At 35.6% G+C, this 18,708-nt stretch overlaps 1 protein-coding gene and 1 non-coding gene across 3 annotated transcripts; both read right to left on the reverse strand.

Annotated features, from left to right (window-relative positions):
* Positions 1–10,096: 10,096 nt before the first annotated feature.
* LOC127092641 (probable N-acetyl-gamma-glutamyl-phosphate reductase, chloroplastic) lies at positions 10,097–15,545 on the reverse strand. Of its 2 annotated transcripts, XM_051031528.1 has the most exons (14): positions 15,377–15,545; positions 15,072–15,194; positions 13,727–13,834; positions 13,524–13,610; positions 13,317–13,367; positions 13,138–13,209; positions 12,393–12,512; positions 11,530–11,590; positions 11,341–11,421; positions 11,154–11,233; positions 10,978–11,067; positions 10,746–10,874; positions 10,547–10,663; positions 10,097–10,404 (listed from the first exon to the last, which is right to left on the reverse strand). In XM_051031528.1, the coding sequence occupies exons 1-13, from the start codon at positions 15,431–15,433 to the stop codon at positions 10,556–10,558; spliced, it is 1,167 nt and encodes a 388-aa protein (XP_050887485.1). In that variant the 5' UTR covers positions 15,434–15,545; the 3' UTR covers positions 10,097–10,404; positions 10,547–10,555. The 2 variants fall into 2 exon arrangements, with proteins under 2 accessions (XP_050887485.1, XP_050887484.1); XM_051031527.1 differs by having other exon boundaries at positions 10,097–10,663.
* A 2,719-nt stretch (positions 15,546–18,264) lies between these two features.
* LOC127099275 (small nucleolar RNA R71) lies at positions 18,265–18,371 on the reverse strand. The gene has a single exon (XR_007793798.1). It is a non-coding gene; the product is annotated as a small nucleolar RNA R71 (small nucleolar RNA).
* Positions 18,372–18,708: the final 337 nt, after the last annotated feature.

The following is an 18,708-nucleotide window of genomic DNA, read 5'->3' on the forward strand; positions in this document are numbered from 1 at the left end:
TTCAAACCAGATTCTAGGGGAAAATAGACTCTTAATTATGAAGGCACATATGTTGTTAAGAGAGCCTTTTCATGTGGTGCTCTGATTCTTACAAATATGGATGGTGAAGAGTTCACTCGTCCCGCGAACGCAGATGCAGTCAAGAAATACTTTGCCTAAAAAGAAAAGAACAGCTCGCTAAGTTGAAAACCCGAAAGGGCGGCTTAGGCAAAAAAGAGTGTCTCGGTGGATTGAAAACCCGAAAGGGCGATCCAGGCAAAAATTAGAGACATAAAAACAGAAAGAATTTCCCGATAAGTTGAGTACCCCCCCCCCCCCCCCTTAGGGCAGCTTATGCAAAAATTAGGGATTATGGCAAGTAACTGTATTCTGCCGATTTTCAAACTTTGGAGAACTTTGAGCACAAGGTTGACGTCGATTCATCATCCTGGCAGCGGTTAAGAGCACAGTGGATATCAAGAGTTGGTAGAAGGGTTAAGGATCGTTTGTATTCAATGTAACCCTTTTCCATGTAAATTACCATTTTCAACTTTGTAAAAATCTATGGAGTCTTCTCATTTACAGACTACCATCCCATTAAATAAAGTTGAGCTTTTGTCCAATTATTTCTACTCTTATTTACTTCAGCCAATAGTTTAAATTTTATTATGATCATTTTGAAAATTTAAAACTTTTAATCAAAATCTCTTTTTCTTAAAACATATAAAAACAAGAAATTTTCAAAGCAATTAAAAGGAAGTATCAACAACACTTCAAAGAGTAGCAAGTCCGTAACTGCTAAGCCTCAGAGGTTCCCCAAGCAGTTAACCTTTCGGGTGTTCCTAGTTGTTTGTGTTAACACGGTTCCCCTGTGAAGTGTTTGTTCCCTAGCGGAGTTCCGATTCTTTTTCCCAACTAAGTTGGTTAATTCAGTACCTTGCGGCGTGTTATTTCCCCAACAGTGTTTCTGTTTTCCCCAACGGGGTTGATCTTCAGTAGAGTAAAGATGTTTCCCCAGTAGATCGCATTGGTTTCCCCACCAGTCACCATCTGACTCGCTCCCAGTCAGAATTTCTTCCTGATTTCTGAGCAGTTGTTTTGTGTTTATCTTCTGTATGGTTGTCTCCCATTTAATATGGTGTTGACCTAAAATTCCTTGCAGACTCTATAGCTTCGCCTCTCCTCAGCAGATATCTTCCCTCGGCTAGATTTGAGCCTTTGGGATGTTGATTTCTCTGTTCTCCAGCAGTTATCTCCCTTTTTTTTATGGATTGACCGAGGATTGTACCGATGATTCAAATTATTTGCGACACCTTTGTATCCTTTGTGATCGTTCTATCAGCATAATCATCATATACATAGACATTCATATAATTTCATAATTGCATATTTGCATATCTAATTAACTTTGGTTTGAGATTCTCATTTTGTGTATGGCGGTACTTTATCCCCATACAAATTTCGGTGTCTGTCCTCCCTCAATTGTAGAGCGTCAGCCCCTTAGGCAGAAAAACTTTAACCTTTATCCTCTTCCCCACTGAGTTGCTCCTCGTGGATGATTATTACTTCAGTTTCCTTTCCAGTTGTTTATTTGGCTGGAATCACTCCCCTTGAGTTATATCCTCATTGGGTTGAGTATTACTTGACTGTTCCTATCTAGCTTTTACCTAGATAGATGCTTCGAGTCTCCTAAGAGTTTATTGCCCAGTAACTGGTAATATTCTTCTTAGTTTGCAGTTTGTTACTTCTTGCCCAATACCCGACAAAAGTACCCCTGTTTTTCTCCTCAGTAGAGTCCCCAGTGGATCTATTCCCCAGAAAGTATATCCTTGATATATCCATCCTAACCGATGACGGATATCTTTCTCTCCCTTGCTTGAGTTTATCCTTGATATGTTCATCCTAACCGATGACGGATATTCTCACCTTTGGTATTCTACCCAATAAAAAGGTAGTTGTAATCCCTATTCTTGTTCCCCTGAGAGTTAGTCCTTGATATGTTTATCCTAACCGATGATGGGTTTCCTTCTCTTTTCGGTTTTCTACCTAGTAACCGGTAGTTGTAAATCCTGCTTTTGTCCCCTTCGCAGAGTTAATCCTTGATATGTTCATCTTAACCGGTGATGGATTTTCTCTTTGATGGCATTCTATCCAGTAACTGATAGATGTTATTCCTATTTTCTCCCCCCTCAAAGTCTATCCTTGATATGTTTATCTTGACCGGTGAAGGATTTTCTCTTTGTTGGTCTTCTATCCAGCATTCGATAGATGTAATTCTTACTTCTTGTTTAGTTGGTTTATCCTTGATATGTTCATCTTAACCGATGACGGGTATCCTCCTTGACAATCCCAGGCAAGTTTATCCTTGATATGTTCATCTTAACCGATGACGAATTTTATTCCCTGTTGAGTTTATCCTTGATATGTTCATCTTAACCGATGACGGATACTCTCACCTTTGGTTTTCTACCCAGTAACCGGTAGTTCTAAATCCTATTTTCTGCAGTTTTCCCCAGCAAGACTATTCTTACCCAGTAACCGGTAATGAATACTCCCTTCTGTTGGTGCCCAGCGAGTCATCCTTGATATGTTTATCCTAACCGATGACGGATGTCCTCTCTGTCAGATCTTTATTATCTCCTCACCCAATAGCAGGTAGTAGATAATATATTTCTGCTCCTCCTTTGTTGAAGTTTATTTCTTCCCCAATTGAGTCGAGTGCGCATTTCCTTAGTGAAATCTCTTTTCCTACATAATTCAAGTACTTCAGTTTTATCCTGACTCACTAGTATCCCCTGCAGATGTTGTTGTTTCCCCGGTTGAGTCTTTCCATGTTTGTATGGAATTCCTCGAGTCCCCCCAGTAGTTTTAAGTCGTAGCCTGGCCTATGCATAACTCTTTTTTCCCCCAGAGTCTCTGTCTCCCTAGTGAGTTTTCCTTACGGAATACATTATACTCCTGTGGACTTTCGGTCTCTCTGATTTTTGTTCCTTTGTTGCAATATTTCCCCACAGAGCATTAACTTTTACATTCATATCATATGCATCATGAGGTCTCTTAGGGACCAAAATTTGTTTCTATATGTTATTTAAGCCCATTCTACTGAGTCGACATGAAGATTTTAACCTTCGCCTCCTCAGATAGAATGTCCATAAATAGGGGCAGCTGTAAGACCCCAATTTTGACCCTAAGATCCCTCATGCAATTTCATCATAAGCATTAGCATTGGGATCATACCTTAGCATCCTCCTTACCCCTCTTTCATTGGGTTTGTTTTGGGAGAGATCATCAAGATGTGATTGTACCATACTTGTATATAATCATTTTACTAACCAAAATACCAAAAATATGTCTTTGCATTTGTCTAACTCTTTTGTAGGTAGGGCATGATCACCATTGATCTATCAAGTTCATATCCAGGGTTTGAAACCCTCATGACAAAGAGCACAACCAAAAAATGATTCAATAATGGTTATTAATATCACATATGAGTCCCAATTCTCTCTACATCTTATATTGATCAAGTTTTCTTCAAGAGTTTGAGGGTGATTTGCCTTGGAAACCCTAGTTTGACTGGGTATCTTGAGTAACTTCTCGAACAAGCTATCTTACCAATTGATCAAATATATCAAGGGACACTTCAAAGTTCATCATCTTATGCATATATGATCTACCATGAACCAAGAAAGTCCAAAGAATTGGATGTTAGCAAGTTGGTTGATGGTGTTTGGCCAGATGAATTCATCTAATCAAAACTAGGTCTCCCTAGACCCTATATCCTACAATTTTCACCATATGAAAATGATTCCAAGAGCAAAGTTACTAAAAATGACATTCCAAACAACTTTCATGTTGAGACCTAGATCTAGTTTTGCTTGGAAAATTATTTTCTATGTTGAAACATTATAGGTCATTTTGTCTAAACCCTAATTTGAAAGTCAACTTCCCAAGGCCATAACTTGCTCAATTTTTATGAGATGAAAGATTTCCAAGTTGCAAAATAAAATTCAAGATGTCTACTTAAACTTTGATGTTTGGAGTGAGAGCTAATTCAACTTTTATGAGCATGTGATATGAGGTTACATTATAGGTCATTTTTTACCTATACCATTGAACAAATGATTTTTCCAAACTTCAAAAAGGCATAACTCTACCATTCCAAATCCAAATGACATGAAATTGGTGACCGTTTTGAAGGTCTTTGAAAGAGCTACAACTTTTATGAAGACACGTTTCTCATTTGAAGCTCACATAAAAAGTTAAGCAAGGTGGAATATTGAGATAATATGACTTGACACTTAGAAAAATTTCCAACATGTTGAAATTTCCAAACTTCCACCTCAAAATTATCCATGTTCCAAGCTCCAAATGAAAAAGTGTTGAACATCAAACTTGTTCCCCTTGATCTAACCTTTCTAAGAAGTCCAATTTCATCCATTTTGGACAAGATTTGAATGGGTTGCGCATTGCTTGAACATTGCATCATCATTTGGCAAAAATAAACTTCAAGCTTCCATGTACAATTGCCTAGCACTCCAATTTGATCTCAGACTTGTTCACACTCAATTATGGATCAAATGGAATGATCTCATGGGCCTGTACATGCCCATGCACACATGCATCACTCATTGTCAATTTTGGAAACTCAATTGTAAGGTGCAAATATCATGTGATTTAGCTATAAATAGAGCACCCTATGCTCAGAATTGAAGACTCCTTGGCGCCAACTTTGATCCCAAACACCAAACCCTTCCATTTGAGAGGATAATCCTGAGAATTTCCTTAGGAAATTGAGTTTGAATCTCACTGTTTTGAGATTCAAAACTCCAGGGATCCAAGACCTTTTGTGTATTCTAATCTACTTCTGCAAGCATCCCGAGCAAGATCAAGCACAAGCCAAAGCAAGAACAAGTGAATCCAGACCTGCATCGAAGGTATTTTCTAGAAAATTTCATTTCTTAGATTCTCTCTCAATTCTATTCAATTCTCTTGGATCTTTGGTTGTCTAAAGTCCTACCAATGTAGGCAAGAAGATTGAGTTGCTTAGAGGTCAAATCGAAGCAACTCAGTTGACACACCTCAAAATTCAACTCCTCATATCTTTTTATATATTTAGAGTTAGTTGAAATTGAGGTCAGATTCGTGCTCTACGTCATTTTTTCTTTCAGATAATATCCTCCTTTTTCATTTTCTTGATGGTGATGAGAAAATGACCGGTCTTTGGACTCCGGCGATGCGCTGGAAGTGTTCAGAGCCATTGATCTGTTTTAAATTGTTTTAATCTCACGCATTGATTTTGATTACCATCCCTATGGTGCATTGACTTAAGTCCACGGTGGAAAGCGCGCTGAGGACCACTTGATCTGCCACCTCAATTAATGAGGGAGATCAAGTGGTCCACGTCTTTTTGCTATTTTCTAATTTTTTTTATTTCTTTTATTTTCATTAATTCATATTAATTTTAATATTGATCCAAAAAAATATGAGAGTTTCACCAAAAAAAATTCAAATAATTTCCTCTTTCATATTCTGAATTAAAATTATTTTTTGGATCATTATTAATATTTTTCATGATTTAATTGATTTTGTGTTTATTTTTAATTGTTTAAAAATACTTTTAAGTCTTTAAAAATTCTGAAATTTTTTCTCCAAGGTCCTTTGACCTTGTTTGACATATGATAAATCTCATGGCCATTTATTTGGTGTTTTGATGAGGTTTTAGGAATTTGACAAACCATATTTAATTTAAATGTCTTATTTTAGTATTTTTAATTTGAATAAATGCCAAATAATTTTGTTAACCAATTGTGATGACTTGTTTGAGTTTGACTCTTGTTGTTGGGCCTTGGTTAAGGTTGATTTGACTTTGTTAAGTTAATATCATTGGATTTAGGGGATTAATGGAATGTACATTCTATCTTCCAAAATGAATGGATGATATTAATTTGGTAAAAGTCCTCCTTTGACCAATTTGAGTTTTGATCCATTCCCCTCCCTCTTCATCTCATTCCCCTTCTTTATGCATTAATCTCATTTGGCCTATGATATCTTAAAGTCCTAAGGCTAGTTGATTGAAAAATCAACATAAGTATGGATGAGATTAGGCCACCTCTTTTGCATATTCTTTTTGTGTGTGGTATGTTTCATGAGCATAGTCCATTATACTATGTCTCAAACATGCATCAACACCAAAATTCTATTACCCGGCCTCAAATAGTTGTGACTTCTACATAAGTCCAATTACGATTGCTTAACATAGCGCTAAATTTGTAACACAAAAGGCATAGCATTCTAGTTAGTAAGATTGTAAGTCTCCCCTCTTTCATGGTATTGTGTGGAAACTTGGCCTTTTTTCCTTCCTTTGGAAGATCTCTTGGCTCAAGGATCCATGCTTGTGATAAGTGGGTTGAGTGTTCTGCAAAGAATGTCTAAAAATGAAAAGCAAAAGCAAAACAATACTAACTTCTAACTCATTAACAACTAACTTTTAATTTCAAGTCATTTACTTTAATGTCATTTAATTCTAGCCTTTATTCATTTGCCATTGTTCATATCATTCTAATTGTTTCTGTTAATCCAATTTTCATTTTGTCCACTTGGACCATATTGTGTGATATATCTTGTTTGTGTATACTTTGCTTGTTTGTGTGGTCTTTGACCATTAATGTACATAATAACAACAAAAACCCTATAAAAAATTGTGTGGACTGTTGGCTTGATCTTGGACAAATGGACTTAGAACTTAGGCAACATTCCTATGCTAAAGGACTTGACCAATGCCAACTTTTTTGAGAAACCAAGTGCTTGCAATTTGAAATGTGATACATCATTCAAGATCCCTCTGAGTTCATCTGCAACATGATCATTGTGAAGCTGTTATTTTAAACCTGTGACTTGTGGAATTCATCTGTTACATGGGTTAATCTGAAGAAGATCATGGAGTGGTTAAGCTTGGATGTGGCTATCTATATTTGATGCCTTTGCTTTTCAAGATAATATAATTGTGCATTTTTGTGTTGCTTGATTCTAAATGTCCAAGGGAATTCTGGGTTTCTATTGACATTCTTGTCTATTGGATTGCTACCCATTTGGTCAGATCTTTTCAACTCTTAACTTTTAATTTTGTGCATAGGATTAGTCTCTTCATCTTCTCCCCATTTCTTTAATTTCAAAATCTCTCCCTCCCTTTTCAAAATTTTCTTTGATTGAACTTATTTTGTTCTAAACTTTGACCATTTTGCAAAAAAGATAGAAACTTTGGCCTTATGTCATTGTATTTTCAAACTTCTTTTTTTTAAATCAAATTTGTAAATAAACTTAACTATACTTGACTTAAACTTTCAGAAAATCCAAAAAGAACTAACTCATTCAAACCATTTGCAGGCCTCCTGTGCCTTTCAAACTTAATTTTTGTTAAAAGCAATGCATCCACTTTGAAATTTGTATCACGAACTACGAGGTTTTGATCCCTCATTTTTATGTTGGTACGTAGGCACGAGTCCGAAGGGTTTGTCAAACACAAAAATATAATTAATGAATTCTTTTCTCATCCCCCCATTCTATTTGTTTGTAAGCATCATTTTTGTACCAAATACATATGCACACAAAAAGGCTCCCTAGGAGTACCTAGGACACTTTGGGTGCTAACACCTTCCCTCTGTGTAACCAACCCCCTTACCTGTAATCTCTGATATTTTATTAGTTTTGATTTGAAAACTTCTTACTTTTGGGTTTTGTTCGTACTTTTTCCCTTTTCCCTTGGAAACAATAAAAGTGCGGTGGCGACTCTTGTTATTTGATCTCTAGCTTATCCATAGCTTGATGGTCATGAATTCACCGCCACAATACCCATTTGCTGAGTCGGCATGTGGACCATCTCATGATTACTTTCATCCATATACTGTCTCATGACTGCGACAAAGCTTGATGTGAAAGTTGGGACTGACTGAGATGACAATTCAAAACCCGGGGGTCGACCAAATTGGTTTGCCAACGGTCCTAACCCTGGTAGTGTGGGAATGACGATGACGATGTTTTTCAAATGTCGAACCGATATTATGCATACTTGTCATAAACTCAATTGGCATCCCCAACGTTCTATGCATGGGGACTGTAAAACTAGACATATATTTCCCAGAACTTCCCATCCTCATCGGCGTCGGTGTTTGAGGTTGATGCGGTGTTATAATTGACCCACTATATGCAGTCAAAATCGCAGGTAGAATGCTGAAACCAACATCGGTTGTTTGTGACGCGACTGTGTCTCCCGCCGAAGTCGTTTCTTCGTGTGGTCGTGGTGACACCATCTTGCCACTACGTATTTGCATATACTGAACACAACGGGTCCCACCGGGTGTGTCAATTTGTTTACGCAACAATCTCTAGCCTTCCTATCGAGGTTTACTTGCAGGACCGACTACAAAGTCCTAGACTGGTGGTGTTAAGTATTTGGTGGTTTAGTTGGTAAAGTGTTTAGAATACTAGAACAACAATTGAAGTGCTTGCAAAATAGAAATGCAGTAAAAGTAAGGAAAGATAAAAAAACAAGATACATATGTAAATGAACGAAGCGAATGAAAATAACTTGACCAGTTAAATGACTTGAAAATAAAGGTGGAAGAAGAAGTACATTTTTGTAGGAAGTTAACTTTTTTCTCTCAAACGCTTGACACTTCAAGTGTATTCCTATTGCAATGTTAAAAATGTCACCCATTTGAAATGAAAATTACATCTACTTAAATAGTAATAAGAAATAACTGCTAGGAGGTTATGACTCATTTACGATGTGCCACGTGTTGGAGCCTATCACCCACGTTGCTGGTAACTTCCCACTTTCTGCTTCCCACGATCAGTTCCCATCATGGTAAGCTGAACTTCGACTTCGACAGACTCACCTCCTTCGTCGACCCAGCTCTCTTGGTTTCCCCCTTCGTCGATCCTACTTCCGACCTCCTATTGGTCAACCTGGCTTCATGTTATTCAGGTCAAAATTTTCCAACTAACAGGTGTTAATGAACTTGAGTATTTAATTGCGTCCGAACTAACGACCATGACTCTTCGTCCCATCCAAGTAAAGTTGCAATAGCTTGAAAACCATAGTTTGCATTTTCACCCACATCAACAACGTCATTAATGTATGGATGCAAGAAAACAGGAAACTGAGACAAGTAAAGATGCCTCGAAGATGCAGTTGACGGTTGACTTTGACCCGGCAAACTTGACAGTTGACTTCTTGTTGGTTTCGTGCATGATCTCTTTGTAGTCTGACTCTCCTACGAGCCCTCACCAAACTCCCACTGTGAAGGATCACAATGCAAATCACACTCTTCACCCTTTCTACTCTTCTTAACTCCCCTCTTTGGCTTGTACTTCACCGGCGGCTGGCACATAAAAGTCGTGGATGTATGTGTTAGTTCTCGAACCTTTTTCTTCAACACGCTCTGGCCTACAATATTCAAAGTATTAAAATATGTCTTCAACTCTTCACACTCTACTTCTAAATCCAATTGTGTACAACTTTCTTCATGACCAACATCACGCTCTTCAATGTGTAATTTCATTCAAAACACACGAATTAGTTTTAAAAGAACATGGTTGTCTTATATTTGAAAACCGACAAGTTGACACGCACTAGGTAACCCATGTGTTATTCTAATGAAGCAACCACAACCATCTTTGCTTGCACCAACAAATTTTATCCTTTCTAATTTTTTTCTAATGTGTTTATACACTACCTTGAAACAAAACCGTGCAAGTTGGTATAGAAATGAGTGTTATTATAATACTCATTGTTACTCCTTCCATCTCATTGTTACTCCTTCCCTCTCAAAAATATATATTATTTGTATTTTTTTCTCACTCAATAATCGTTTATTTTTTGTATTTTTTCTATATTATTTACTATTTTCCACATATATCTTTTTATTTATTAAAATCTAATTCACTTAATTATTTTATTAACTAAGATTTAATAACAAATATTATATTTAATAATATCAATTTTACTTTTAAAAGTAACACGACTAATAATTTTTAAGCCATAGTATTTTTTATTAGATGGAGGAATTATTCCCTTTTAAATTTTTTTGGCTAAAAACATTAAATTATAACTACTCTCTTATGAAAGTTGAATTTATTGAATTTTCATTCCCCAGGATGATACGGGCATGAACACAACATTAGCAAGGGCAAGCCTTGCAGGTTTATTGAGCAAACAGACATGCTATTGAACTAAAACACGAACATTACAATAAGATGGAGCAGCAAAATGAGGGGCATTCCCCAACCAGATTTTAGAACCTAACCTCTTAGCAACTCCAACAGGGTTATGAGCATCATGGTTCAAGTGCCTCCTAATAAACTAATTTGAAAAATAACCAAACTGGTGCGCATGATCACCCTGGATACATGGCAGCGGCTTTGATTCTGCACCACCGTTCGCCATACATGCCAAATGAACGACAGATGAAAAGAACCATTTATAAGTTTACACAGAAGAATGAATGCCAGAGAAAAATTGGGTAAATCGAAACATCTCAGGCTCACTCGTGTTGGATAAGATGATTACTCTTAACTATTAAGGAAACAGAGGCAGGTAACGGAGCCCCAAATTTTCTGGAAATCCCATTATCAAGTTAAGATTTTGTAAAGCTTGACCTGAAGCTCCCTTCACTACATTATCAATCTGCAACAGCATATCAACATACTTAGAATTCAAGTAACCCGACATATCAATCTAAACAAAGTATGCTTCCCCTATAACATACCACAGATATAATGATTGCTCTTCCAGGAATTCGGTCGGGGAAAACATTGATTAAACAGTAATTTGATCCTTTAACACTATGAGTTCGAGGAATGACACCGTTTTCCAACAGTACAACAAATTCTTCATCCTGAAATCACCGAAAAACAAATAACATAAAAAAGTAAGAAAGGGAGAAACAGCCAAACTCTTCATCACAACGAGGTAAAAAGTAGTGAAAGAAAAAAATAAACCTGATATGATAGTTTCAGTTGATGGTACAAGTCCTCCGTTTTTACTCCTGGAGTCATTTCCACATAAATAGTTGATTGCATACCACGGCTCTGAAAAAGGGAGGTGAGAAACATGTCAATTTACAGGATAAACAATAAAAGATTAAGAAAGATAGAGCTCATAGAGCTACTCTTACCATTGGAATCAGGTGCGGGGTAAAACTAATGGTTACTTTTGAACCTGCAGCATCTGCAAGACCCTGTTCGATTTCTGGAGCTGTAATCCAAATAAGATAATTTCATCTACTTGAGAATCACTAACATGATATAGTAATAACTAAGACAACAATATCGGGATAATAGGCTCAATCAAACTAAGCTTACCATGGCGATGCCGAGTAACACCATAAGAGTTCATACCCTCAGTTACTTCAGTAAACAGTAAATTTTCTTTCGCGCTTCGCCCTGCAATGAGAACCAAGTAATAAAACAACAATTAAACTATATGCTTGTTCTGAGAATGTTGTGATATACTTGTAATAAAATACAAAAGATGTGCGTTCAATGTCTAACCTGCTCCACTAACACCAGATTTAGCATCAACAATAATATTACTAGTCTGAATAAGATTAGCCTGCAAGACCAAGAAAACTCAGATAGCAGAAACATAAAACAAAAGGGGTATAATAAAAGGCCTCAAGCATCATAAAATCAATAGCTACATAAAACTCTTTCTCAAAATAGGAATCATAAATCTAAGTCTAATCCCTAGATAACACTTCCACGTGTAAAAGGTTAACAGAATTGATAAAGAAGGGTAGAACAGGTGCGAATAATGCACATATGCATATAGCTCTTCCTTTCTGAGCCATCGGATTATATAATCCTTTCCCAGTCCATTTGATGCATAAACACCACACCTCTCCTTAGGGTCTCTATTTCAATAAATAATTACATTGCAACCCATTTAATTGAAACAACAACATCACTGAAAGACAAACATATCAACATCTTTCAATCTCCCTGGATATGAGCAAGACGCATCTCCTTAATCAAGTAATGCATTGAACTATAAATGCAAGCCACAATTTAATCTCTGATTTCAAAGATTCTCTGGTCTGGTCCATGATCCATAGCCACCATAGTATGGCGAGAAATGAACATATGCATATAGTTCTTCCTTTCTTTCTGAGCCATCAATAACACGAAATCAGCTTAATGTGAAGGGTATATCAAGCTTTACACCCTAGACCATAAATTTCAAGCTACAATGCAAAGACTAGTAGATAGAACTCACAGTCAAAGAACTAGTGGAGGACATCATAATGTTATACACTATTTTATTTTTAAAAAATCAGCTACCAAAAAAATTATAAAGAAATGAAATTTCACTTATTCTAAATGTGTAGTTTATAAAACAAAACAAGTATGCTAACCTTTATCAGTGGAACAAGAGGAAGTTGAATGGAAGTTGGATAACAACCAGGATTAGCAACTAGGCGTGCATTCTTTATTTCCTCCCTTAAAACCTCTGTTAATCCATATATAGCTTCTTTCTAGATAATAACTAGATAAACTCAGCATGAGGAATAAAATGGCAAGACAAAATATAGATGGTTTTGAAGGAAAGTTCATTTGGCTTTTGTTTTTTTCATTAGAGAATTACAAAAGAAAAAAATAAACTTGAGTTTCACAATTCATTTCATAGGTATGAACAGAAACCAAAGTGACCAGATCAAATTCATAGAGTGATGGGATCTTATTTCATCAAATATATAGAACTTAAACAAGGATCAGTGGTTTACTAAGGTTCAACGAATTAATTGTTTGGATTACCTTATTTGAGCTTATCTACTCACATATGCACTAGTGAGACTGTTTTGGATTTGTTTACGGAAACAACTTACGAAATGTTCATAAGATGTTTTCAGCTTATTTTCAAAAAGTCTTGATGATAGCTTATGGTTTGTATGAAAACGGTTTTACTTTAGCTTATCTTTTGCTATAGAAATAACTTGTATAAAAGGGCTTAAGCTATAAACAGTTAACTAAGTTGTTTGTCAATACATGACCTAAAATACAAATTAAAATCCTACTGACAATGTGCTCTGCTGATGAAGAAAATAAAAATGTGACCTAAATAAACGAGACCCTTTTGTAGTTGAAGGGGACAAGTACCACCTGCAAATCTGGTGCCCTGTGTGGCTGACCATACCACTCTTCATACTCAGAAACATCTCTTAGACGAAAATCCTACAGAAAACATGTTTACAATTCTGACATAAGAACAATTTCCTTTAATTATAATGAAAACAATCTTTAAATAAAAAACAAATAGATGACATTTATTCAAAACATACTGCAGAAAGATCAACAATCTTCAAGTGCTTCGGAAGGCCTTTAATTATTTCCTGGAAGAAAGAAAGAAAGCTAAGGTATATTTTTAAGCATTAAATTTACACTCTATCTCTTGCTGCATATCCTTTCTTCTAAGAAAGGTAAACTTACTCATCTGCTCACTTGTTCAAATCATGGAATTATGAAACACAAAAGACATAAGAAAGAACCTGCGTAGTTCCATGAGGTAAACAACAGAATACAGCATCTACATCAGAAAAATCTGCATCCTTTATTGCAATCAAATCTGGCAAGTTCTGCAAAGAAGTCAAAATTTGTAATCTATGCAACAAAGCATCAACGTATCATAATTAGGACATGACGATTGCAGAAGAAAAAGATGATTGAAAATTTGAAATTAAACCAGCCATACTTGAGTGCCCAGATGAGGGAATACAGATGAGATTGTCTGTCCAGCTTTCCTATCAGCAGTCATCAGTGCAACCCCAAAGTGTGGATGATTTGCCAAAAGCCGAAGAATCTAAGAAAAAATAATAACAACCTCTTAACAAAGTTACCCAGATATAAACTGATTATTAAAACAAAAATGAATGACTTCACAGCTTGAGTACACTACATGGAGAGTGGTTAATTGAAATTTAAGGCACATTACAGTTTACACTTGAGTTGCATAACAAAAGTGCAATGGACAAATATAAATCATAACCCTAGAATCACTCGGAGCCAAATTGTCAGTAGAAAATCAGTTTTACCGCTTGCATTATTTTCCAATCTTTCCACATACTAATCCAAGTACACCTTAAGCTAGCACTTGGTTGAATGAGTTAGAATGGGAAGAAACAGCATGCGTGTTTTTTCCTATACAACAACCAAACCCCTTTGCAATTACGTGGGATTTCGTTACAAGAATAACAAAACACCATTGTAACATATGAATTAGCACTATGTTTCGCGTATTTTAAACATACAAGACATAAGATAGGTACAATTTTTGTTCTATTATAAAAGGAAAACCAAACCAAACACCACACATTCTACTGTGTTCTGACTTCTGTGTGCACGAGTATCAAGAAATTTCGACTATCAAGAGCATTACGTTTAAATATTCATACATCAAAGCATAAGTGATAAAAAATGACATCATTACCATTAAACAAAAAATTGAAGACGGGTTAACATCTACAAGTTATAATCACTCTATACATTTCTTCATATTTTGATGCTGCTGTAGGATATTCTTTCATTTTCAATTTCAGCGCTATCAAAAACATCTCACTCAATGCATGTGACCAAATAATCATTCAAAAATCCATCTCCTATATGGTTGTACATTAGATCCTTCACCAAATTTATAGGAGAGAAACTCCTTTCATTGTCTAAGTTTTCATTTCGTGGGGAAAACATTATTTTAAGTAGGACAAAAAGTAAAAAATAAAATCAATGAAGCCTAGGTCGATACTTCATTGAAGACATGTTTAATATCCAACACTTGCATAACCCGACACGGGTAGTTATATTCAATGACTTGTATTTTCTTTAACTATCGATGGTGTCTACACCTCTGTGTGTCATGGTCCTTAGATTATCCTAGTGTCTATCTGCCGGTGTCTACAACTCTGCATGTCACAGTTCTTAGATTATCATTATCACTAGTGTCTATGTGCTGGTGTTTCGTTCAATGTGTTAAAATGTGCTAACCCTCAATTGACAAGCTGTAGATCCATCCCTGTTTTGTGTGCTATACAATAGTAGCTTACCTCAGAACCAGTGTAGCCACTTGCTCCAAGAACACCAACACGCACATTCTTTTGTGAAGTTTCTATACCACCTTTGATCGAACACTTAATACGCGACTTCACATTTTGTTGCTTTATCAAGTCCTGAATACCAACAACAACAACAACAACAACAACAACAAAATTGGGCATTTTAGTAAGGGTGAAAAGATAAGAACTTTGATAGAACCAAAATGAAATTGTATGAACAAGTACCGAGAATAATAACAAATCAACAAAACATGCAATAATGAACCATTTTGTAGCAAATAAATTAAATTCACTACCTTGTTAGTAGAGTGAACTCTGTTAAAGCAAATGGAAGTGAAAGCTGTGGCGCTCATCTTGTATCTCCGGCAGCTAATCAGAGAGTCGAGAGAGACAGGGACAGAAGGTCTTGGGTTCAGTTGATGAGTTAACTCGGATTAATAATTTTTTTTTTAATATGCCATCAATTTTATTTAAATTATCAATTAAAGAAAAAAATAGAAAAGACTCTCACTCATTTTTTTACATAATCGAGTACATTTTTAAATATACATATAACCATCAAAAACTCTAAAATAGTCTCGTTGAACCCCACAATATAGTCTATGTTTCTATTATATAAAAATGTAATTGAAATAAATTAATTCAAATAAATCAAAATATATTTTAAAAAATACATATAATATAAATTAAAATAAAGTAAATATATATTAGATTTAATTGCAACTTTGATCCTCCCATTTTTTTTAAATTTTGGTCTTCCCATTTTAAAATTCGGTTTTTTGGCCCATTAATTTTGTCCTTTTTAAAACTTTAGCCCCCTTTCAAATCTAGAATTAATTTGTAATGACAAATCATTAGTATTGTGTCTCATAGGAATGTCAACTTGCCTATGTTAGTGGTGATCAAATAACTCATATTTTGTGAGTTATTACAAGTCCTAATACTTAGACAAGTGTTATTTGTTTTACCATTCAGAAGTTAAATTCATTGCATTTTGTTTAGAATTTGTAAATAGCATAATAGATGTTCTTTTTTGTAATTTTTATGTGTTTGTTGCTTTTGAAAGGCTAGTTCTTATGAGGCAGACACGACATCCTATGATAGCAGCTGGTACCCAAAAGAAAGTAGAAGGCTGGAAACAGCTGAGAGAAAATGAGAGATATCAATTGCATTCTTAGAGCACATGTGGCAACAATCTGCGATAGAGGGAAAGCTGATTTGAAAGGATAAGAACGAGGTGCTAGAAGACAAAATCCAGTACGTAGTACAACCAGTGTCGCGCCTTGTAGCAAAAAGGATATTGTCGTCTGCTCCTTAGCACCAGCAGTCTTCCACATTACACTTTGTCTCCCACTACTATTTGTATCTGATTCAAAAGTTGCACGAATAAAAAGAAATAGAGGGAACTATGATGATTCTCTTTTGGGTCTGATTTGATTTATTCTCAAGCTCATTTTCCAAGACAAGATGCAAAGCCATAGCTGAAGCAGTTGTAAAAGTAACTCTTGAAGAAGGAAAATGAGTTCAACATCTATTAGAAAAACACTTAGAAGAGACAAAAGAGTGAGTTAAGTGAAAATGGAGAATACTCCTCTTCTCACCACCTCAAGTGTGTGTTGTTGATATATGGCGTGACAGAAGTTGTCTCTTGACGATTAACCATTGCAAGAATATTAAGAATTTTCTCTTAGGTTGTTATTTCTTTTTCACTATGTGTTTAAGCATGATTAGCTTAGGAACTAGTATTGTTATATGTACTCAACTCATTATGAGCTAAACCTTATATGTTGAACAATGAAAAGTTAATATAATGTAGTTTTTATGTTAAGTGATGTATTGTTAATATTTTGTTTTATCATGTGTTGAGTTGTTATAAATATGTTTCTTTGACTGATCAACTTGGAAAAAGATAAAAGCTTGTTGTTGTGAGAGATCCAGCAGCAAGCGGATTTCAAGTGACTGAAAATATTAGGATATATATATATATATATTCACTAGATTAGTCTCTTAGAGATAAGTGGCTAAAACCATAAAGGATTTTCAAAAGAAAAAAAAAACATGTTTTCGGGTTACAAGCGAGGCTTGGAGATTTGTCCCCTTGCCCTAAAGTATATGTTATTGATGTTGTAGAGATACACCCTTAGATCAAGTTTTGACCTTTCATGTCACAACATAACACATCATGCACACATAAATAACCATGTTATATTGATGGATCATTACCCAACATGCTCTCTGTTATTTAACTCATTTACTTTCTCGGCACTATTTTATTCTTGTTTGCTACTAAACTGAACCTGTGACAATCATAAATTGTTTTTATCTTGCTCACGACTATTTACAAAAGATAGCTTTTTTACAAAATCATTTAAAGTTACCTTTCACTCTTTATGGGTTTGACATCCCTAATAATTTATCACTTTCTACATAAAACATACATGTATACTTGTATGTGACACCACATGTTTTCAAGCAATAAGTTTTTGGCGTCGTTGTCGGGGAGTGTGCAGAAGATAACATTTTGATTTTGTACTAAAACATATATTCTTTTTGTTAAATAATCATTTGAGCTTCTAACGTTCTCTGTATTCTGGTGATACGACAAGTGTTACTTATTGCATGTGCATGTTGTTAAACCTAGTCTATAGAGGGGATCCTGAACCTGAAAGGACCTTTAGATTATTGAAAAGATTCCAAACTAGTGGACATTTACCAGGAAGCCCTCCTCTTTTTCTTGTTTTTGTTTTAGAGGAGGATACAACATAGGCAGATATTGTCAAGGCAAATAACGACATCATTGGCATTGCAATTGAAAGAGCACGTAACATCAGGGACTATGTTATATTTGATCCAAACGCTATGAATACAGGCATAATTAGATATGAGATTATTGTTGCCCAATTTGAATTCAAACTAATGATGTTTTAGATGCTGCAAGCTATTGGTCATTACTCATGTGATGCAAATGAAGACTCATATCTACATCTAAGACAATTCCTAAAAGTGGCAAGTAACTTCAAGATTCCAGGCATATCAGATGATGCCTTCAGGTTAAGGTTATTTCCCTAATCATTGAGAGATCAGCCAAGAGTTGGTTTAACTCTCTTGAGCTAAATTCCATAGCCATGTGGAATGCTTTAGCTGATTTTTTTTTGCTAAATACTTTCCTTCTGTCAAGAACACCAAGATGGGGAATGAGATTACTTCATTTAGGCAATGAGATGACGAATCCTTATTTGATGCTTGGGGATTGTTCAAAGAGATGCTTAGGAAATGTCCCCTTCATGGAATACCAATATGTATACAAGTAGAAATATTCTACAACGAGTTGGTTCCCTCATCCAAAAACACGTTTGATGCATCAAGTGGCGGAGCCTTATTGTCAAAGTCATATGAGGATAGTTATAAGTTGATTGAAAGTATCACTACAAACACTTACCAATGGTCTGTCACAAGAGTTGCAATTGTCTCTACTAAAAAGAAACCATCAGGAGTTCATGAGGTATCTGAGACTACAACTTTGGTTGCTCAGGTGGCTCAAAATCACCAAATGATGAAAAACTTAATGACAAGCCTTGACATGCCTGGAGCTGAACCAATTAAGGTAGTGACTGATGCATCAAAGGTC

This window comes from Lathyrus oleraceus, chromosome 6, assembly GCF_024323335.1.
Source record: "Lathyrus oleraceus cultivar Zhongwan6 chromosome 6, CAAS_Psat_ZW6_1.0, whole genome shotgun sequence".
Classification (NCBI taxonomy): domain Eukaryota; kingdom Viridiplantae; phylum Streptophyta; class Magnoliopsida; order Fabales; family Fabaceae; genus Lathyrus; species Lathyrus oleraceus.

Coding starts and splice junctions, on each gene's coding strand:
- LOC127092641 (XM_051031528.1), bottom strand. CDS start 15,433: ATGAGCGCCACAGCTTTCACTTCCATTTGCTTTAACAGAGTTCACTCT. Junction 13,611..13,726: donor TCCCTCATCTGGGCACTCAA/GTATGGCTGGTT, acceptor ACTTCTTTGCAG/AACTTGCCAGATTTGATTGC. Junction 13,368..13,523: donor TACCTCATGGAACTACGCAG/GTTCTTTCTTAT, acceptor TCTTTCTTCCAG/GAAATAATTAAAGGCCTTCC.